The sequence below is a fragment of the Astyanax mexicanus genome, chromosome 9, assembly GCF_023375975.1.
Source record: "Astyanax mexicanus isolate ESR-SI-001 chromosome 9, AstMex3_surface, whole genome shotgun sequence".
In the NCBI taxonomy this organism is placed as follows: Eukaryota; Metazoa; Chordata; class Actinopteri; order Characiformes; family Acestrorhamphidae; genus Astyanax; species Astyanax mexicanus.
In genome coordinates, this window is record NC_064416.1 from 37,235,863 (window position 1) to 37,259,745 (window position 23,883).

At 37.4% G+C, this 23,883-nt stretch overlaps 1 protein-coding gene across 3 annotated transcripts; it reads left to right on the plus strand.

The window, feature by feature from the left end:
* The first annotated feature begins 7,858 nt into the window (after nucleotides 1-7,858).
* Nucleotides 7,859-21,382, plus strand: LOC111197330 (uncharacterized). Of its 3 annotated transcripts, none has more exons than XM_049483276.1 (6): nucleotides 7,859-8,133; nucleotides 10,236-10,321; nucleotides 10,923-11,193; nucleotides 11,929-14,039; nucleotides 20,249-20,334; nucleotides 21,294-21,382. In XM_049483276.1, the coding sequence occupies exons 1-4, from the start codon at nucleotides 8,087-8,089 to the stop codon at nucleotides 12,236-12,238; spliced, it is 714 nt and encodes a 237-aa protein (XP_049339233.1). In that variant the 5' UTR covers nucleotides 7,859-8,086; the 3' UTR covers nucleotides 12,239-14,039; nucleotides 20,249-20,334; nucleotides 21,294-21,382. The 3 variants fall into 3 exon arrangements, with proteins under 3 accessions (XP_049339233.1, XP_049339234.1, XP_049339232.1); XM_049483277.1 differs by lacking the exon at nucleotides 21,294-21,382 and adding an exon at nucleotides 20,481-20,530; XM_049483275.1 differs by lacking the exon at nucleotides 20,249-20,334.
* Nucleotides 21,383-23,883: the final 2,501 nt, after the last annotated feature.

Consider the following 23,883-nt stretch of genomic DNA (forward strand, 5'->3'; position numbering starts at 1 on the left):
ACAAGCTCCCTCCTCTGCTTAAAGCTTAAAGGGAAAGCACTTGAATGGGCTACAGCTGTTTGGGAGAGTGGAGGTGATGTCACTCAAAATTATGATCGTTTTGTAGAGCTATTTCGTTCTGTATTTGATCATCCTCCTGATAGCAGAGAGGGTGGTGAGAAACTATTGACTATGAAACAGGGGTCTCGCACTGCGGCTGAATATGCCTTACAATTTCGCACCATAGCTGCTTCCAGTGGTTGGAATGAGTCTGCATTCACCACAGCCTTTAGACTAGGTCTCACTGAAGACATTAAAAAGGAACTGGCTTGCCGGGACGACAGCTTATCTCTGGACCAAACTATAAGCTTGGCCATTCGCATGGATAATTTGTTGAGAGAGCGGCGAAACCCCATGTTTGTCCACAATGACCACTTTCCGGAACCTATGCAGCTTAGCACCACACGTCTCTCTAATCAGGAGAGGACTAGACGACGTGTTAATGGGTTATGTCTGTACTGTGGAGAGGCTGGACATTTAGTCAAGGATTGTGTGTCCCGTCCAAACTGAGAGTTACCCCGTTCAGCTCCTACTATCCAGCGCGGGGTAAGTGTTCCTCCACACACGCTCTCTTTAAAAGCATTTACGGTTCCTGTAACAGTTCACTGCCAGAATTCTTTTGTTTCCACAGCACTCCTCGACTCCGGAGCGGCGGGAAACTTCATAGATGAAGAATTTGCTCGCCAACTAAAATTACACATATTACCCCTTAACCTTCCACTTCACATCCAGGCCATAGATTCACGACCAGTAGGAAAGGGCACCGTAAGTCACATCACAGAACCCATTAGACTCACGGTTGGAGCTGTTCATCAGGAACTTTTGCCCATGTTAATCACCAGCTCACCTACTCATAAGATCATACTGGGTCTTCCGTGGTTGGAGAAGCACAATCCTGCCATCTCCTGGAATGAACATGAACTTACCTCCTGATCCTCTGCCTGTCAATCCACCTGTATTAAGCTTACAGCAGCCTCCACCACTATTGAAAGCCCTGTTTCAGCTCACACACCACATATCCCCAAGGAATACAGTGATTTAGAGGAGGTCTTCAGCAAGAAAAAAGCCACCAATCTACCCCCAAACCGTGAGTGTGACTGTGCTTTAGAGCTTAAAACAGGAGTATCCCTACCCAAAGCCAAAGTTTATTCATTGTCACGACCAGAAACTGCTGCCATGGAGGAGTATATTGACGAAGCACTCAAACAGGGCTTCATCAGACCTTCCACTTCCCCGGCCTCTTCTGGTTTCTTTTTTGTAAAGAAAAAAGATGGGGGATTGAGGCCTTGTATAGATTATCGTCAGTTAAATGCAGCATTGGTGAAGTATACATATCCACTCCCTTTGATTCCTGCTGCACTAGAACAGATGCGAGGAGCTAGTATCTTCACTAAATTGGATCTAAGGAGTGCCTACAACCTGATTCGTATAAGAAGAGGTGATGAATGGAAAATCGCCTTCAGCACTACTACTGGGCACTTTGAGTACTTGGTAATGCCTTATGGCCTATCTATCTCTCCTTCTGTTTTCCAAGCCATGGTAAATGCTGTGCTCAGAGACATGCTAGGACGCTTTGTAATAGTTTTTATAGACAACATTTTGGTCTACTCCCGGAACATTGTAGAGCATGTGCAACATGTGAGCGAAGTGCTCAGAAGGCTTCTGCAACATCAACTTTATGTCAAAGCCAAGAAATGTCTTTTTCATCAATCCTCAGTTGCCTTTTTGGGATACATCCTTAGTAAGGAGGGGATTGAGATGGACCCAACCAAGATTGCTGCCGTCCTGTCCTGGCCCACACCACGCACCATCAAGGATTTGCAACGATTTCTAGGATTTGCCAACTTTTATAGGAGGTTAATTCGTGGGTTCAGTGTGCTTGCTGCCCCACTCACCTCAGCCCTGAGAGGTGGAGAGAAGAAGCTGAGATGGAACAAGGACACAGAACAATCATTTCAAAACTTAAAGAACAGGTTCACCTCGGCTCCTATCCTCAAACACCCCAATCCAGAGTTGCAATTCGTGGTTGAAGTGGATGCTTCAGAGGTCGGTGTTGGAGCAGTCCTCTCCCAAAGACAAGGTACACCCCCTAAACTGTATCCTTGTGCCTTCTTTTCTAGGAAGCTGTCGGAGGCAGAGCGAAATTAAGACATTGAAAATCGAGAACTGCTGGCTGTTAAAATGGCACTGGAGGAGTGGCGACACTGGCTGGAGGGAGCCAAACTGCCCTTTGTTGTCTTCACGGACCACAAGAACTTGGAATATATTCGCACGGCCAAAAGACTGAACCCGAGACAAGCCAGGTGGGCACTATTTTTTACCCGGTTTGATTTCCACATCACCTATCGGCCTGGCTCCAAAAACATCAAAGCTGACTCCTTATCCAGGGTTTTCTGTAGCAGTGAGGTTCCACAGCACCCAGAACCGATTGTCCCTGACACAGTTTTTATAGCCCCTATTCACTGGCAGGTAGATGAAGACATTCACAATGCTTTGAATGAAATTTCAGTACCAGTGTCATGTCCACCTGAGAAACTTTATGTACCTGAGGATTTTCGCCATGACCTGTTGCTGTGGGCTCACACTTCTGTAGGTACCGGTCATCCGGGTATACAACGCACCAATCAACTCCTCCAAGCTAAGTATTGGTGGCCCTCCATGATCAAGGATGTGGAGAGGTATGTCAAGTCCTGTACCATCTGTACCATTTCAAAGACCCCTAAACATGCCCCTGCAGGTAAACTGGTCCCACTGCCCATTCCTTCTCGGCCTTGGTCCCACTTATCACTTGACTTTGTCACAGATTTACCCTCCTCAGAGGGGTTCACTACCATCCTAGTGGTTGTGGATAGATTTTCCAAATCCTGCAGATTTATACCCTTCCCTAAGTTGCCCAGTGCTTTTCAAGTAGCAGAGACTGTGTTTAACCATGTTTTCCATTATTTTGGCATTCCAGAAGACATTGTCTCGGACAGAGGACCACAGTTCACCTCCAGAGTTTGGAGGGCTTTTATGGAGAGACAGGGGGTAACTGTTAGTCTTTCCTCTGGTTGCCATCCCGAATCCAATGGACAAACAGAGCGTCTGAATCAAGAACTGGGTCGCTTCCTTAGAAGCTATTGCCATGACCAACCTATGCATTGGGCCAGGTTCCTCCCATGGGCAGAGTATACCCAAAATTCTCTGAGAAGCACCTCCACTAACCTATCACCCTTTCAGTGCGTGTTGGGTTTTCAGCCGCCATTGTACCCATGGAACCTGGGACAGGAGGAGGCTGGGACAGGAGGTGTGGGAGTCGGCGCATGTCAGACTGGATCAAACATAGGCCCGTCACAAAGGCCAGGCGGATCGTCATCGGAGCGACACTCCTGTGTACCATCCTGGAGAGAGAGTGTGGCTATCCACTCGAGACCTGAACCTGCAACTGCCTTGTCGAAAGTTGAGTCCCCGTTTTGTTGGTCCTTTTAAGATAATTAAGAAAATTAATGATGTTACTTACAAACTGTTGTTACCTAGTTCATACAGAATCTCACCCTCATTTCATGTCTCCCTTCTCAGGCCGGTGATTCCTGGTCCACTGGCGGAGGTGGTCCCAGTGGGGAATCCCCCAGAACCCCTAGATGGCGAAGGGGGGTCTACTTATGCTGTCCACTCCTCGCTGGATTTCCGTCTTCGTGGGGGCCGTCTTCAGTATCTGGTGGACTGGGAGGGGTTCGGCCCGGAGGACAGGTGTTGGGTTCCTGCTGCAGACGTGCTGGACCCTGGCTTGATTGCTGACTTTCATGCCAGGCGCCCGGATCGTCCTGCGCCGCGTCCTCAGGGTCGTCCCCCGGGCCGGCGGCGTCCCGCTGTCAGGGCAGCTCCTGGAGAGGGGGGTACTGTCAGCCCCGAGGTTCCTCCCTTCCAATCACAGCAGCGTGCGACGTCGCCTGAGTTCTGATCACCGGCCCACCCACTCAAGCTGTATGCAATTTCACTTTGTATTTAAGAGACTCACACAGTGCTTCCGTTGCGAAGTCTTAGTTGCCGACACAGCCTAAGTTCTGAGCGTTACTTCTATCTATCTATCTGTCTAGTTTGTTATCGACCTTTGCTTGCCTATTGAGCACGTCATTTGATTTACGCCTGTGATATTCCTGTTTGCCTGATCTATCGACCCTTGCCTGTAACCATTTCTTGCTAACTCTTTGTGGAATAAAGCCTACCTGCAATTGCATCCTGTCTCTATCCTCTTTTAGGGTGACAATAGGAGTGTTTATTGAGTGTTTTTATTATAGACTAATGTCTCCTATTTTAGTGTATAGTAGTGTTTATTGAGGATGTTTATACACTAATATCTGTTATACTAGTGTATAGAATTTTATTTTTTTGTTTCACACTCCAACTTTTCGCTAACTAACATGAATAAATTTCATTTTATACTTCAGTGTTTTGGGACGGCTTTATGCCTTCGTTCTGTCTTTTCCTGCAGATACACCAGCAGTCAGTTGTACACAGTCACTGTCTCTGTACTGAAGCACTGCCAGTAGAACGGGACGCTCTGATAAAACATTAGCTTGAGGTCATCCTGCAATGATCCACACTGAAAAAGAAAATTATGAGTTAAATTTACTTTTAAAAAAGTTTTGCAACTTTCTGCATTTGCTTTTTTTAAATTAAATTTCATTTTAGATAAATTTAAGTACCTTCAACTCGGTTTCGAGACTTAAATGTTACACAGAGTAAATAAGTGAACTGAACTTAAGTCAATTCTTTCTTTTAATAAACTTTACTTAATTTATTTTTACTGAATCAATCCTTTCTTTTAGTAAAGTTTACTTAATTTATTTTTACCGAATCAATCCTTTCTTTTAGTAAACTTTACTTAATTTATTTTTACTGAATCAATCCGTTCTTTTAGTAAACTTTACCTAATTTCTGCATACAATATTAACTAATTACAATTACCTAATTTATACAATATTACTTAAACAATTTATGATACATAAAAAAATGTATAATTCCTGAAATTATAATATATTATGGATGGCATGTAATGCATATAACATGCCATCCATAATATATTATAATTTCATGTGTTGAGACAGTGATACTTGGTCTGTTTACAAATTAAATCTTTGAGTTATCAGGAATTATAATATATTATGTATCATAAATTATTTGAGTAATATTGTAAAAATTAAGTAATTGTAATTAAGTAAAACTGTATGCGGAAATTAAGTAAAGTTTACTAAAAGAAAGGATTGATTCAGAAAAAATTAATTAAGTAAAGTTTACTAAAAGAAAGAATCGTTTCAGTAAAAATAAATGAAGTAAAGTTTACTAAAAGCAAGGATTGATTCAGTAAAAATAAATGAACTAAAGTTTACTAAAAGAAAGGATTGATTCAGAAAAAAAAATGAAGTAAAGTTTACTAAAAGAAAGGATTGATTCAGTAAAAATAAATGAAGTAAAGTTTACTAAAAGAAAGGATTAAGTCAGAAAAAATTAATTAAGTATGCATTATACAAATGTTCTACACATTAAGTTGTGAATTTAGCTAAGCAGACAAAACAAAAACTATATATTGGGATCATATTATCTGCAATCGAATACAAGGGGCAGTTATCTGCTGGCATTTGTTTATATATTGAGGTGATATTTATTTGACTACTTTCAAATGTTCACATACAGCTCTGGGGAAAAAAATAAGAGAGCACCTTAAAATTATGAGTTTCTTTGATTTTACTGAATTGAAAACCTCTGGAATATAATCAAACATATACACATATACTTTTCCACATGGACATTGGATCATATACATACCATTTTTAGTTTTACATGTAATAAAGCCTTTTATATTAGCCAAACATTTGTGTATTGGATGAGGAAAATGCTTTTCGTTCTTAGTATATTGACAATTCACACAATTACCACACTTAAAATTACCAACTGGATTTTTTCCTGTAAGACTGTTTGATATGTTTTCCTTTGGAAGATGAGCTCTAACTACTCTATTTTTTAAATTTCTAGCCCTCTTATATGTGACAAATTATAGAATCAAACAACAATGTTAATTTTATTCGAACATAAACCTATAAATAGCAAAATCAGAGAAACTGATTCAGAAACTGAAGTGCTCTCTTCATTTTTTTCCAGAGCTGTTTTTTTTAAAAATCTTTTTTCAACTCTGGATCTGTAACACATATATTTAACTATTCAAAACATGTACTGGAGTGAAAGCCCAGGAACACAACTAAAATGTGTATTTTAACCTAAATATTCTGGATTTATTATGAAAAATATATATTTTTAAAGAATATATGGGAGTCACATAACAATGCAAAAAAAATCTCTGATTTAATAATTCAATTTCATGGTAAAGTTTATAGTTAGAGAGTGGAGGACAAGTAACAAATGCTCTAAATAGTTTTTAATATTCTAAATTAATTTTAATTAATTTAGAAGATACTATGCCTAATAACAAAATGTATTTTAAAGTTATTTTGTGTGCACATTTATACATGTATTTTCCTGGAGACAGAAATGGCACCAATTCAGCGGAATAAGCTATTCATGATTTTATTGCCAATGACTGGTCGGTTTGAATGCATTTTTCTGTACTGTATTCTATTCTATAGCTTGGGATGAAGGCCACGCAGTTTCCTGTGAAGGCTTTAGACGTGCCAACACTGCCACCTTGTGGTCAAATTAAGGAACAATTACAAAAGAAACTAAATCCTGCTTTATTCCAGTGTAGAAAAAAAGTATACTTAAATTTAGCTGAAATAAGTCTGTACTTAAGTTGTGTACTTTAGAACAACTATTTTGTGCTTAATTACTATTTGTTTGATACTGAATATACTAGTCATATGTTATTTTTGACACTGTTTAATAGAATTTAAGAATATTTGGGTGAGCTGCCCAGCTGGTCATTAAAATCATATTAAAAGTATAATTTTAACATCTAAATAGTTATGAATGTAGTATCAACACATACAATGTTAATTAGCACAGTTTTGTTAGCAAATTTCATTGAAGTACAGTTGTTGTTTTTTGCAAAAATATAGGCTCCGATTAATTGTTTTATAAAAGTATAGTTTTATTATAACATTTTTTATACAGTTTTATAAAATAATACTAAGTATATATTTTTATTTAAGTACATCACCAGTACAAAATTAGCACAGCCAAATAAAGTATACTTTTTTTATAGTATACTGAAATACAGATTAAGTAGGTAAAAATGTAAAATATAAGGAGGAAAAGTATACTTTAATTAGTCCGGATACAGTTAGTAATAATAAGTACACTATTGTTATTATTATTATTATTATTATTATTATTATTATTATTATTATTATTATTATTATTATTATTATTGTTATTATATATTACTATAACACTATTGCCATATTAGTATATTGTTATACTATTGTTACATTCATGTTGCATGTCTGTGGATCAAATACGTATCTGATTTAGGACCACATATGAAAGTTATATGTGGAATAAATAAAGTATACTTTTTCTCTGTATACTTACATTTTTACCTATTTAATCTGTATTTCAGTATACTTCCATAAAGTATACTTTCTTGTTGTGCTAATTTTGTATTGGTGATGTACTTAATTAAAACATTGACTTAGTATTTACAACTTGTAAGTCTTTAAAGCTCCACTAGGTAGGATTGAGATTTTTTGCTCGTGGGCTCCCCCTACAGGTTAAGCAGTTTATCAGACTGTGTGTGGATGGCCGGAGAAACTGCTCGCTCACAGGAAGCTGCAGTTCATCATCCAACCACTAGTCGGAGCTGCAGCAGCACAAGCCCTGTCTTTACACCAGTCACAGAGCTACAGCCCAGCCACGGGCTACAGGGCTCAGCTTTTCTTAAATTAATCAAAGTAGAAAATAAAGGTTTTAACCCCACTAACTGGATAATACAGCTCTCTACACTTCATCTTTCAGCCCAACCAGATAACAGCAGCAGTTTAGAGCAGCCGTCACGGAGTCACTGCTCGGATTAACGTTACATTATAAACAGGTCAGTTAGCGCGCTGCTAACCTCATGATGTTTATAACTACGGAGTTCAATGGACACACCACGGCTGCAAGGTAAGACTGTTGAAGGCTACTGAAGACTATTAAAGGCTATTGGAGGTTATTGAAAGGGTTATTGGGGGCAGAAATCAGTACAGGCTGGTTATTTAAGTGATTCATGTCCTCGTCCTTTGCTGCAGTGAAACTGTGACTAGCGTTGTCACAGTGATGTTTGTTAACGTCATTTAAACAGATTTTGTCAGGTAACGTTATTGTCTTATACATATTTACGCATAACTTATATCTTAAAGCGTTTATTTTGGTCAGTAACACTCTTGTTTATTTACTAGCAGCGTAAATTACCAGTGTTTGCTTAGTGGTGAAAGCTTTTTAACTGTATCGCGGAGTTCACTGCGACAGTAGCTTCACCCAAATTTATTTATTTATTTTTTTAATGAGAATCGATTCAGAATCGTTCAATGTTAGATTCGTGATTCGCGACTCTCTCTTTCTCTTTCCGCCTCGTGTTAGGCTAGTTAACATCCACGGCTCTGCCCTCTGTTCTCTGAATGCTACCTACATTTATGTTTGAGTGCTTAGAACTGCTAATAAATGAAAGAAGTGCTTGGGAACTCACCCTGGACTCCTATGACTTGCTTTGAAAGAAAACCAAGTGAAGTAAAAGTGGGTATCACCCTAGAGCAGTTATGTCTAGCCCAAAGAACTACAAGCTCCACTGGTTCCTGTCCACAGCCGGGAGAAACAACTGCCAGGAGGTACAATTAAGAAGCATAATTTCGTTCCACACTTGAGCTTGTGGCTGTGTAACATTGATGAGTGTTTTCCAGTTTTAACATTGTTTTCCTTTTAGAAATGAATTCAGGATTAGTTAACCATGCTAAAAATTAGCCATTCATTATTGTTGCAAAAAGATTTAATACAGTAAGGAACCTAAGTTTATTGTTTTAAATAAATGTTCTATTTTTTTAAATTGTCCTTGCATCTTTTTATCTTATTATTGTGGCACTGTCACTAAATTGTACTTTCACAATGTGAGAGAGAATGAGTGAGAACAAGCATCAGGTATATCTGTCTAATTCTCAAACGGCAAAACATCTGCTATGTTAATCTAGGAGTAAGTCAGTGTAGAAAGCATAAATATAAATCCATATAAATGTCAGAAAAAATATAGCTAGTAACTAATAGTTACTGTGCGCAAGTATATTTTATTTTATAGTTACGGCTGGTAAACTACTGTGTGTAGCTAAATAGCCAACAAAATGGAGCCCTCTGAAGTGAGGAGAAACATTACGTAAGGTGAGCTAAATTTGGTCCAATGCGAAGGACAGTCAGAGGTATGGAGCTAATTCAAGTTAGTTGTTGATAGAAACAACACGTGTGTCGACTTTGCAGAGTGTGTTAAGCGCAGAGTGCTATAAGCTTAAAATAAAGGCTATAAAATAAGGCTATATGCTTAAAATAAAAAAAATTGTTTGTTCAGAAAGCATTTTATATTCTTAAACATCGTTAATTATATTTTTAGAAATTATAATAATTATTAATTAATTATAAATAAATTAATTATTAATTTTAAATGATTGTTAGTTTGGTTCAATAAGTGTGCAGGGCATAGCCATTTTTTTGTGTTTTTGGACAGGCTATTTGCTAAATGTTTGTTTGTTAAGAAAGTATTTTATATTCTTAAACCATGTTAAATTATATTAGATTAGAGGAAGGTCATTCCGACATAATTTTTGTGGATCATATTTCACATTGTTGGTGTTTTAATCTTTTGGAAATCTGTTCTTAATACAATCTTCTTCAACATCATTCTGAACAGATTTTGCTCATTTAAACAGACGCCCCCCCAAAAAAAAAACTCAGTTTTAACACTGTACTTAATAAAAAAAAGTCGGGTTTTAATTGGGTCGTCGGGTGGGGCTCGGGCCAGAACGTGCATATTCATTCCTCATGTTTACAAAAACAGAGGGCAGAAACTCCCCTCAATAAGGCTCCACACTTCTTTAGAGGAGTGTTTCTAACTCTGCTCCTTTATCTTCAATAAATAAAAACATAATAATCGAATTTCCTTGTGGTAAATGACTATTTCAGTAGTTCCACTAGTAATTAATGTATTTATCACACTGTTGATATTATAATATCTAATCTGTTCACAGAGAACAGCATCTCTGGTGTTCAGCTGAAGCTCCTCTACGATGGAGTCTCATCTCTCCACATCTGGAGGAGAACCCCCTGTCCCATAGTGAGTAACTGAACATCAGTCCTGAACACCAGCTCCACTAATGAGTCTCTGATCCTGGAAGATCTCGTGATCATTCAGAATTCTCCTTCACCATCTGAAGAGTCTTTGTGAGATCATGTGCTGCAGAAAGTATTATAATATATGTAATTTAATTATTAATCATGATTCAGATCAGCTTTATTTTCACATCACATGAGTACAGGTTAACAGGTGAGTAAAAAAAGTAGGTGCATGATCCCACTGAGTATATACACAGTTGCAAGAAAATTATGTGAACCCTTTGGGATTACTTGTATTTCTGCATACATTGGCATTTAATGTGTTCTGATCTTCAGCTAAGTCACAACAATAGACAAACACAGTCTGCTTAAACTAATACCACCATGTTTGCATGGTTTTATTGAAGACATGTTAATAAAAAAAAGGAGATAAACTTTGCTAATCACTGTCAAACCAGATGTGCGACCATGCTGAATTTATTGCCATTGATAAAAAAATGTTGTAACGTAATATTTATCTGCTTGAGACTGCTTTATTTATGATGACTCTGCAGTTTTCTTATCTGTTTATAAAGCATGTTTTTATTTGATCTCATTTACAGACTGCAGAAACCCACAGCCGAACCTCCAGAACCCAGCTTATGCGTCTATGAAGAGTAACAACTCAGTGATTCAACCTTTCACCTTCAGTAATAAAGGAGAACCTCCAGAACCCAGCTATGTGTCTATGAAAAGTAACAACTCAATGATTCAATGTCTTACCTTCAGTAATAAAGGAGAACATCCAGAACCCAGCTATGTGTCTATGAAGAGTAACAACTCAATTATTCAACCTCTTACCTTCAGTAATAAAGGAGAACCTCCAGCATCCAGGTTTGTGTTTAGGAAGAGTGGCAACTCAGTGTTTGACACATGTCTTGTGATAATTTTACCTAGTTTATTATGACAACCTACACATATCATGCTTCCAAGGAATCGATCTACCATGAAAACTCATAACATGATAACCATAAAAATAAGATTATTCATTTAGCCCTGGTCAGAATGAATAAATTGTCAGGCATACCTTCATCCTGACTCTCTTTTTTTGATTACCTCTTTTTGGATTTGTCCTGTATTATAGTACTTTTATTAATTAATTTTTTTTATTAAAATTGTAATAATTATATTTCAATCAAAAAACATAAAAGAAAAAAGTATATGGGGGTTAATTAAATTCAAATTGACAGTAAAATTGAGAATGTATAATGATAATAAACATATACATCAGCGTTTACAAAACCTTAACATAGTTAATGGCCTAAGTCCTACTTTTTTCTTTTGATTAAGATTATATTTCTTAAACTTTAAATTTCTTAGTTTCTGCACCATTTACTTTACGTGCATTTTTTACACCAATAGAACGATTTAGGAGTTTAAGAGAAAATCAGGGAAATGTATGATCCAGTAACAGATGAGAATGACACGTTTTATTGATGTATTCTATGAATTTAAAATATAAATTAATTAATTTGTAAACTTTATAGAGTGTGAGACTGGAACATTAACACGCTCTGAAAACCTTTTCTTCATATATTTGATATTTAGACATTTCATCTTTCTTAACAGTGGGAGGAGTGGTCTTGTCCAGGATCAGTCCAGGTGTGGAGTGTGTGAGCAGGTTCTGACAGATCCAGTCTCGATCACCTGTGGACACAGTTTCTGCAGACGGTGTATCAACAGCTTCAGGAATAGAACTGCTCTGTCAGAAGACTTTATTTGTCCCTGCTGCAGAAAGAGATCTACAACACTTCCTGTTTTACATCCAGACATAGAGGAGTCTATAAATCAGGATTCCTATCAACTAGTGGATGATGTTCTGCAGAGTGTCTTACAGAAACATAAAACCAGCATGAAGAACAGATACAAGAGCTTATAAGAGGGAATCAAAACACCAGAGAATAGAACCCTCCTGAACAGTATTTACACTCAGCTCTACATCATAGAGGGAGAGAGTGAAGTAGTGAATAAAGAACATGAGGTTCTACAGATGGAGAAAAAATCCAGCAGATACTTACAGGACACTCCAATCAACTGCTCAGATATCTTTAAACCTGTAGAAGATCCTAAAGGAGAACCTGAAAATGAGAACATGGCGGATAGTGGTCTCAGATAGATCAAAAGACAAGAAGATGAAAGACTAAAGAAGATCAGAACTGTTCTGACTAAAGGAATTGCTGGAATTGGGAAAACTGTCTCTGTGCAGAAGTTAATTCTGGACTGGGCTGAAGGAAAAGCCAATCAGGATGTAGATTTCATGTTTGTGTTCCCACTCCGAGAGCTGAACCTGATTAAAGAAGATCAGTACAGTCTTCATACACTTCTGTGTGCTTTCAACCCTGATCTCAAATATCTGGTCCCTAAGATCTACGATACATGCAGAGTTGTGTTCATCCTTGATGGACTGGATGAAAGCAGAATTCCACTGAACTTTGTGGAGTGTGAGAAAGTGTCTGATGTAACCATGACATCATCAGTTGATGTGTTGATTACAAACCTTCTTAAAGGAGAGCTGCTGCCCTTTGCTCACATCTGGATCACCTCCCGTCCAGCAGCAGCCAATCAGATTCCTTCTTGATACATCAGCCGTGTGACAGAAATTCAGGGGTTTAATGATCCACAGAAGGAGGAGTACTTCAGGAAGAAGATCAGTGACCAAGACCAAGCCCAGAAAATCATGTCCCACATTAAGACAGCGAGAAGCCTCCGCATCATGTGCCACATTACCATCTTCTGCTGGATCTCAGCCACTGTGCTTCAGCAAATCCTGACACAGAGTGATACAGAAATCCCTAAAACTCTGACTGAAATGTACTGCCACTTCCTGATCACTCAGACCAGCATAAAGAATGAGAAGTATGGGGAAAGCTATGATAGGGATCCAGAGAAACTGCTGGAATCCAACAGAACTGTGCTTCTGAAACTGGCTAAACTGGCTTTTAAACAGCTGATGATGTGGAACGTGATGTTCTATGAAGAGGACCTGAGAGAGAGAGCGGTATTGATCTCACAGAGGCCTCAGTGTATTCTGGGATCTGCACTGAGATTTTTAGGGAGGAATGTGTGCTTTATCAGAGGAAGGTCTACAGCTTTGTTCATCTGAGCTTTCAGGAGTTCCTGGCTGCTCTCTATGTGTTTCACTGCTACTTGATCAAGAACAATAAGGCACTGGAAGTTTTTAATCCTTGGTTCATTAGGTGGACTGAAAATGTTCCACTGGATAAGCTCCTGTGTGTAGCAGTGGATAAAGTCTTAAAGAGCCAGAATGGACACCTGGATCTGTTCCTCCGTTTCCTGCTGGGCATCTCACTGGAGTCCGGTCAGAAGATCCTACAGGGGCTCCTGATCAACACAGAGAGCAGCTCAGAGAGCATCAACAGAACAGTGCAGCACATCAAAGAATCAATGGAAAATGAATATCTTCCTAATGACAGATCTGTTAACCTGTCCCTCTGTCTGACTGAAGTAAAAGACCAGCATTTATCCAGAAAGATTCAGGAGTTCCTAAAATCATAGAAACGCTCAGAAAATAAACTGTATATAGCAGAGTGTTCAGCTCTGTGCTACATGCTGCAGATCTCAGAGGAGGTGCTGGATGAGTTAGACCTGAAGAAACACTGCACATCAGAGAACATTTAAATGAAACTGCTTCCAGCTGTGAACAACTGCAGAAAGGCTCTGTGAGTATCTAAATGTATATAATGTGAATGTGTTTATTATTTATGTATCCCTTTCTAATGAATTCTACATTCATGGACTTCCAAGTTGCAACCATTGCTGCTGCTGATGTGCAAATGTACACATAGTGTATGTAGTCTCAGTAGAGAAGTGCTGGCAATTAGGGCTGGGGCGGTATTGATTTTTTATAACCGCGGTAAAAAACTAACGCATCACCGCGATATTGCGGTTAACCGCGAGACCCCAACCCCCCCCCCCCCCCCCCAAAAAAAAACACCGCAAATTTATTGGTAACAAATCTTTATTCTTCAAACCATACAGCCTACATACAACCTCTACATAAACCATAAATACAGCATAACAAGTGAACATATGCTGCCTGTATAATTTGTCATTGTACAGCTAACCTGTCTTTTTCCGTGCAGACTTTTTGAAGGAGGAGCTTGTCCGCCTCCCCCTTCTCCATCCATAGATCTATTTTAGGGCTGGCCCGAATAGCGGTTTTGAGCTCAGGATATTCGGCAGTAATTGGTAGCGAATATTCTAATATTCGTTTAAAAAAAAAAGACGAATTAATCCACAGCAAAATTTTCCACTGACCCCGGGCCCGAAAAAAATATATTTCTCACCCCTTTCCTCGGGCCGTTCGGGCTCAAGGCTCAAGAAGTCTGTGATAGGCGTCTGTTTTTTTTTTATTCACACTCTTCTTATTTCTCATTAAATATCTACTAGATACAGATTATATCTGTACAGTATCATTTATTTCACTTCCCTCCTGAATATTTGGAGTGCATTATGTCTCCTTATGTTGTGTAGTTATGTAGTTTTCACCCCAGAATTTCTGCTGCTGCCCAGGCTTCGGCTGCATCGCAGGGCAGGAGCGCAGCTGCGTTACGGCTATTTCGTTTGAATTGTGCAGTGCAGAGTATTACAGATTTTGTATTTTTGCACTTGGGCTATTAGCTCAATATTAAATATTTCGTTTGTTTATAAATTATTTTATATTCTTAAACCATGTTAAATTATATTCGATTGGAGGAAATTAATTCAGACATCATTTCTTTTTTGTCCCGTTACCGTTCCGCAAAAAAAATCCTTCTTTTAATCCCGCATCAGCCCGCCATACACAGTTTTGCCGCACCTGCCCCGCGGTCCTAAATAAATTTAATAAATTACATTTAGTGCTTAAAATAAAAAAAAATATTTATTAAAACCGCGCTGAATAGTGCGGTCACGTTTCTTACCACATTACAAAAAAAAAAATCGGTGTGTGTGTGCGCGTGTCGGTCCATTCTCCGCTCCTTTTTTGTGCTTAGGGTTTTTTTGTTGCGTGCATGAGAATCACTGCGTGATTATTACAATTTTCTTAACTATTTATTAATGTGCTCCCACATCCTCTGGATTGATTAAACTCCTGTTCCCGCCAATAACAATTCAGTTCTGTCTGTGCCGCAAGATATCCTGACGGGACCCGCGTCATATAATATGTTGATTAAAATGTCGTGACGTTAAGAAATCGGCTCGCAAGAGACAACCGACCAAAAAAAAGACATTAGTTCCATTTTAAAATAATAGAAACCTGTCCTTTATGTTTGACAATTTTTGTTTCACTTTACGTGTCCTTACTCATCTGAAGTTTATTTACCTGAACTGAGTTTCATATGGTTATATTTGTAGCGGTTCTGAACTCAGTTCCGCGTGCTGTGAAAGAGACAAGGCGCAGCGCATTTTACCTCAGACTTGGTCAGATAACAACATTTCAGTAAAGATGGTGGTTATAGTTTTATATCATTGCTTTGCTGTTTGAACTACACTTCAACCAACCTTACTATTTTTACCAAGACTGAGGCGCAATTCCGCGCGTTCTCCGCGGTGCTCACGCAGAACAGCCAGCAGCCAGACAATGAATTAATATATTTTACTTTCTCAAAATGTGACCACGGAACACCTTACATGGCTCTATGGTTTACCTTGAGGTGGGTGAATTAGTTTGATGTGTTGGCGAGAGGTGCAGACACCACTTTCCGGCAAATCTTGCAGATGATTCTCTTCTGTTCTGAGTCTTTTTCTTCCTTTTTTCTCAACTTACTGAGCCTGCCCTGTAGCTTCCATTTCCGAGCCAATATTAGTGCTGCTAATCTTCACTCTCTTCAGCAGCCTCAATGGAGACGAAGTGAGCAGGACCTCAATGAGTACCACGCACCGCGTTTTGCTTAACCCATTCGCTGCCGCGCCAGTGCAGCGGCAGCACAGATAAATGACTAAAAATTTTATATTCGATATTATGAATTTTGAGATCGTTTGACACCAATATCTATCGCGATCAAAATATATTTGATATATTGCACAGCCCTATAGTGTAGGACTTACACTTGACATATTAATACTGAATTCACCACAGTTGTGCTTATATGGAGCATTTTACTACCGCTCAAAACGCAGTCAATCAGATTTGACAGCCATAAAAAAATGCGGTAATGACGGTAATGAGCTCATCACCGCGGTGACGTCCCATAACCGCGGTATTGCGGTAATAAAATTATCGTCACAGCCCTACTGGCAATAGATTAGGACTCTTAAGAAACAGATATGCTGGAACCTACTGCCACCATGTCTAATGCCAAGCCTGGGATAGAGTAATATAACACTGGGATGACTAAAATGTCAGGAGCTTGTGAAAATCACCCTATTTCTTGTCAACTATTAGAGTAATTAGTTATTATTATCTATTTTCTATTTGTTCAAACAAGGTGTGTTATTAAAGTTTACTCATATTAAAGTGATTTTATATAAAATAATTAGCTGTGGCTTTTAAAAACACGACCAAGGTGTTTCATAAAATTAATAAATTATTTACCCTACTTACTTAAAAGTTCTTAATAGTGTAACATGTTGATAAACTGTTTGCATTATCTAGAATTTTTGTAATTAGCTAATGTTTAGATATCTAAAATAACGTTTCATTTTAAAATAATTTTCATTTATAACATTATGGCATATTTATAACCTATGTCTAATTTTTTTTTTACCTATGTCTTCCTTCTTCTTGCCTGCTTTTGCTGCAGGGTCAGAATTCCCATTCTAACTATTGTTCTACTTGCTCAACTGGCATCTGCCAAACTGGATTAAAATAAATACTTATTTTAAAAAATCTACATAAATAAATAAACAATAAATTACCTAAATATGTATAACTATTAACGTTAAACTGCAAACCGAATTCTAAAAAAGTTGTCACTGTGCAGATGTAAATAATATAACTAACTATATTAGAATGCAGAGATTTGCAAATCTCATATCAAAAAAACATTTTCCTTTTTTAATGAAAAAAATTATTCATTTAGATCCTGAAACAGTTTTGATAAATGATGTGGAAAAGCAAAATTCTGAGTTTATTTTAGTTATTTAGTTTATTATTTCAGATGTTTAGGCTTAAGGATGCTCACAATTCCTTTGGCTGTAGCAACAGCACGAGAACAAGAGAAAGCACATTTACATAAAATCTTAAATTAAAGCTTCATCAATCCCAGTGACAGTGCAGAGAATCTACTGCTCTGGCTTTACTGATAATGCCGTAATTATGAGAAAGTATCTTTTTATTATGTCGTTCAAACGACATAATATGTCTTAATTATAAAAACATCTCGTAATTACGAGAAGTTCTTTGTGTGTCTACCACCGCACTACAGCATTTCTCAGACTTAATGCCGCACTTAATTGAATTAATATAATTCTATTTTACACTTGGCTTAATTCACAAGGAAATCTTAGTGTCACTGAGCGGCATTGATGGCATTTTCATAAGCATTTAAACACGGCAAAGGATTTTGAATCTCAGCTTTTAAACAGCCGTAAAAAATAAACCAGACCTCTCTGTAAAAATCCTAAAGTCAGGCAGACTCATACGCCTCTGATTCATAAGCTCACACTGCACTGACACGCTGCGATATAGGAGTTCACACTGCAGGACAAACACAGCCCGTAGCCAGAGCTCTTTCTGTGTATATGCGCTCGGTTCAGCAGAAACAGGGCAGTTTTCTTAAGTCCTGAAACAAAATGACAGATTATGAACTGTAACATTAAAGCATGAGTAAGCAGCAGTAGAGCTTAGATCCAGCCCAAAAAATCCAGCCAGACCTGGCCCGACCGGACCCGCTCCATTGTCAATTAAAATAATGGTATACACTTGTATGTTTGAGAGGAGATAAAATCAACATAAGGTGCTGGAATAAAGAATGCATGATAAATTGGACTGTAAAATTGATTGTGAGGATTTATGAATTCGAACTTACCGTAATTTGAATATTTAAAAAATATCAGAGATGAGGAGCAGTGCAGTGCAGGAGTGCGGGCGTGTGTGTGTGTGTATGCGTGTGTGTGTGTGTTTGTGTGCTCACTGCAGTTCCAGAGCTGTGTGATTACAACATTCTAACTTGTGCAACTTTTTTTGAAAAACATTTTGATTTGTTACTGCTGTATTGTGTATATCACGCCATAGCTTTATATAAAATAAAAAATAGCAATAACAAACAGAGCCCGACCGACCCGCCTGAGGAAAGTGCTGGGAAAGTGCTGGGAATTCTCATCACCATGGTCACATATATTAAAATATAAAATATATGAAATAACGTAATAAATATCGTCGGATTGAGTGTAGTTTAAACACCAAAGCAATGGTATTAAAATATACTATTATCACTGTTTTTACTAAAATGTTTTATTGTTTGGGCAAAATGCGCTGCACCTTGTCTCTCGCAGCTCGGAACTGAGTTAAAAAAATCATTTTTTGAAAAAGTGTTTTATATTCTTAAACATTTTATTATATTAGAGAGTAGTCAGTCATTGTAAATTATGGAATTGTTCTTGGTCTATTTCGGTTTAATGAGTGTACAGTACAAAGCCTGATTTGTTGTTTTTTTGTGTTTTGCTATAGGCTATATATTTAAAAAAAAATGTTTGTTCAGAAAATGTTTTATATTTTTAGACATTGTTAATTATATTAGAGTAGATGGGAAGGTCAGTTCTTAATAAACATTTTTATTAAATAACAGGTCTATAGCAGGTTCTTTAGTGTTGCAAATGTTAATTAACATCCTTCTGAACGGATAGCGCTCATTCAAAAAGTCTGCCTGGCTTTAGGATTTATACAGAGAGGTCTGGTTTATTTTTTACGGCTGTTTAAACGGCAAGACTCAAAATCCTTCGCAGTGTTTAAATGCTTATTAAAATGCCATCAATGCCGCTCAGTGACACTAAGATTTCCTTGTGAATTAAGCCAAGTGTAAAATAGAATTTTATTAATTCAATTAACTGTGACATTAAGTCGGAGAAATGCTGTAGTGCTGTGATAGACACACATAAAACTTCTCATAATTACGAGATATTTATTTCATAGTTACGGCATAATGTGTCGTTTTAACGGTTGATTAAAATAAGTAAATTTTATTACGTATTTTTATGTTTTTGTCTGGGACAAAATTTTGTAAAGCCCAGTTTAGCCAGAAATAAAGGAACTTAGCACATCTAACAACAAAGCAAACATTTGGAGCACTTGGGGCTTTTATTTTAACTGGAGAGCAAGTTCCCTGACAGAGTCAGAAGGCTGAACTGCTTGGAGAAGGAGGGGATACGTAAATTCTGTCCGTTTTGCATATGAAAGGCCTGAGGAATTACGTTAGCGCCTAGCGCTGCCACACACTATACAACGTTTTTGGTCGGCATTTTTTCAGCATTACGCATGCTTTATGCGCCGTCAGACCCAGGCGAATTCTGACCTATTTGGCTTGCCATATACACACACATGCGCACACAGACACCCTGCGTTCGTGACGAGTCGCTTGTGTCTCCCCGATTTTGTCCCTTGTGGGCGTGACAAGCTCAACGTTCACGTGTATCATGATCCAGCCTCCGACAAGAAAAAAGGCACAAAAAAGGAACGAAAAAAAAGGTTTAATAAATGTTTCTAGTAAATATGTATTTGTTAACTAAATTAAGATTACTAAAATGATTAATAATAAATATAATTATAAAATTTTATATATATAAGCTATACCATCCAGTAAATTTGATTCCCGCTTGAGAAATATACATGTATACATGAAACATATGGTATAAACATGAGGAATCCCTTGGCCACTTTAATTTTACAGCTATAACTCTTGAGCTTGCTAGACTCTTGGTTGTTTCTGTGATTTACCTGCCATTCCCGCAGATCGATGTCCACCCCATTCAACAGAATGCACAGCAAAAGGAACCAAAAGTTCAGAGAGCAGAAGCCTGAGGACCTCGGACCGCCTTGTATGTGATTGGTCCAAAGATTGGGTTAGAATGTCGCTTCACTGCATCATAAATCATTTGCATAAAGTTGAGAAAATTTCAACTTCTTGTTGCTTTGCCGCTTTGTCGATTGTCGGCTCTCACTTGTCACCTCTCACATGTCGCAGCGACAAATCGCACCCTGCCATAGGAAATGAATGGTGGCCTGTCGCGTTGTCGCTTTCCAGTGTAAATGAAGGGGCACACGCACGCAGAAACATACAGGACGTATGTGGAGTGGGACATCCCGTCAGACAACAGTAGAATAAAGAGGTGTTTAATATAGTGTGTGTGGGCGTGCGCGTGTGTGTGCTCAGCGGAGACAACGTAGATTATCTTTGGTGGTTTCTGAGCCCCTAAGAAGGACTGATGACGTCCCTGGTAATGAGTAACGAAGTAGGACGTTAAAATGTATCGGAGTAAAAGTATTAAACTCAGGGAAAATATGTAGTGAATTAAAAGTGGAAGTTTCAACAGTTCTTAAATAAATATTTGGTGTATTTTATATATATATATATTTTTTAGTCTTTGTCAGTTTATGGTGGAAAGACTTTAATGTGCTTATTTTATACCTAGTAATTTATAGACTGGTATATCTAAAATGGTCAATTGTAGAGATAGCATGAACAGATTTATTTAGTCTCTTTTTAGTGGTGTGTTAGTGAATGAACCATATTACCAATGAAAGAAACACTAGGTTAATATATATTTTTTTGTTTTTGAAAACATTAATCATGGAGTTGCTGAAAACATTAAATCCATTAAAGGCAGTGGAAATTATCCAGTATCTGTTGATTTACTAAGTAACATTTGTAATGATAAGCCTGCAGAACGCAAAAATATGAACAAGTAATGTAATTTGTCCGTAAATCTTATTAGATCATTAATGTGGAGTTTTCTTCCATTGTTTTAACTGTACTATGTTTACTCTTTCTTTGCAGACTAGCTGACTGTAATCTCACAGTGAAACACTGTGAAACTCAATGCTCTGCTCTGAAATTAGAAAACTCCTCCCTGATAGAGCTGGACCTCAGTAACAATGACCTGCAGGATTCAGGAGTGGAGCTGCTCTCTGCTGGACTGAAGAGTTTACACTGTAAACTGCAGAAACCCAGGTGAGTTTCCAATTGGGTGTGTGCCATATAATATCATGCACAATACCATGCTAAAAACCTAAATATTTTGTTACTTGCTGTGATTTTTTAGTACCGTTGTGGTACCGTGGCTCAATCTTGAGTTATTGAATTTAAAGCATTATTTGAAATAAATGAAAATTCGCATAAAATCAACCATACAGTGAAAGAACCGTTGTGGTACCGTGGCCCAATCTTGAGTTATTGAATTTAAAGCATTATTTGCAATTAATAAAAATTCATATAAAATCAACCATACAGTGAAAGTTGCCTAAAGTCGCACATGTGATGCCAATCTTGGGTAATTTAATTTAAAGCATTATTTAATATAAATAAAAATTCATAAAAAATCAACGATGTTGTGTAGGTTGCCGAAAGTCGCACACGTGATAGCCTAAGAAAGTCTCTTTCAAACGATGGCAGAACCGTTGTGGTAGTATGTCCCAATCTTGAGTTATTGAATTTTAAGCATTATTTAATATAAATAAAAATTCATAAAAAATCAACGATAACGTGTACGTTGCCGAAAGTCGCACACATGATAGGTTAAGACAGTCTCTTTCAAACGATGGCAGAACCGTTGTGGTAGTATGTCCCAATCTTGAGTTATTGAATTTTAAGCATTATTTAATATAAATAAAAATTCATAAAAAATCAACGATAACGTGTACGTTGCCGAAAGTCGCACACATGATAGAATAAGACAGTCTCTTTCAAACGATGGCAGAACCGTTGTGGTAGTATGTGCCAATCTTGAGTTATTGAATTTTAAGCATTATTTAATATAAATAAAAATTCATAAAAAAATCAACGATAACGTGTACGTTGCCGAAAGTCGCACACATGATAGGTTAAGACAGTCTCTTTCAAACAAAGGCAGAACCGTTGTGGTAGTATGTCCCAATCTTGAGTTATTGAATTTTAAGCATTATTTAGAATAAATAAAAATTCATAAAAAATCAACGATAATGTGTACGTTGCCGAATGTCGCACACATGATAGAATAAGACAGTCTCTTTCAAACAATGGCAGAACCTTTGTGGTAGTATGTGCCAATCTTGAGTTATTGAATTTTAAGCATTATTTAATATAAATAAAAATTCATAAAAAATCAACGATAGCGTGTACGTTGCCGAAAGTCGCACACATGATAGGTTAAGACAGTCTCTTTCAAAGGATGGCAGAAGCGTTGTGGTAGTATGTGCCAATCTTGAGTTATTGAATTTTAAGCATTATTTAATATAAATAAAAATTCATAAAAAATCAACGATAACGTGTACGTTGCCGAAAGTCGCACACATGATAGAATAAGACAGTCTCTTTCAAACGATGGCAGAACCGTTGTGGTAGTATGTCGCAATCTTGAGTTATTGAATTTTAAGCATTATTTAATATAAATAAAAATTCATAAAAAATCAACGATAGCGTGTACGTTGCCGAAAGTCGCACACGTGATAGGTTAAGACAGTCTCTTTCAAACAATGGCAGAACCTTTGTGGTAGAATGTGCCAATCTTGAGTTATTGAATTTTAAACATTATTTAATATAAATAAAAATTCATAAAAAATCAACGATAACGTGTACGTTGCCGAAAGTCACACACATGATAGGTTAAGACAGTCTCTTTCAAACGAAGGCAGAACCGTTGTGGTAGTATGTCCCAATCTTGAGTTATTGAATTTTAAGCATTATTTAGAATAAATAAAAATTCATAAAAAATCAACGATAATGTGTACGTTGCCGAATGTCGCACACATGATAGAATAAGACAGTCTCTTTCAAACAATGGCAGAACCTTTGTGGTAGTATGTGCCAATCTTGAGTTATTGAATTTTAAGCATTATTTAATTTAAATACAAATTCATAAAAAATCAACGATAACGTGTACGTTGCCGAACGTCGCACACATGATAGGTTAAGACAGTCTCTTTCAAACAAAGGCAGAACCGTTGTGGTAGTATGTGCCAATCTTGAGTTATTGAATTTTAAGCATTATTTAATATAAATAAAAATTCATAAAAAATCAACGATAGCGTGTACGTTGCCGAAAGTCGCACACATGATAGGTTAAGACAGTCTCTTTCAAACAATGGCAGAACCTTTGTGGTAGAATGTGCCAATCTTGAGTTATTGAATTTTAAGCATTATTTAATTTAAATAAAAATTCATAAAACATCAACGATAACGTGTACGTTGCCGAAAGTCGCACACATGATAGAATAAGACAGTCTCTTTCAAACAATGGCAGAACCTTTGTGGTAGTATGTGCCAATCTTGAGTTATTGAATTTTAAGCATTATTTAATATAAATAAAAATTCATAAAAAATCAACGATAGCGTGTACGTTGCCGAAAGTCGCACACATGATAGGTTAAGACAGTCTCTTTCAAAGGATGGC

What these genes read in the sequence shown, in the direction of transcription:
- LOC111197330 (XM_049483276.1), top strand. Translation starts at nt 8,087, where the DNA reads ATGATGTTTATAACTACGGAGTTCAATGGACACACCACGGCTGCAAG. An exon ending in GGACACACCACGGCTGCAAG is followed by an intron (nt 8,134 to 10,235) that starts GTAAGACTGTTG and finishes ATCTGTTCACAG; the next exon opens with AGAACAGCATCTCTGGTGTT. An exon ending in GGAGAACCTCCAGCATCCAG is followed by an intron (nt 11,194 to 11,928) that starts GTTTGTGTTTAG and finishes CTTTCTTAACAG; the next exon opens with TGGGAGGAGTGGTCTTGTCC.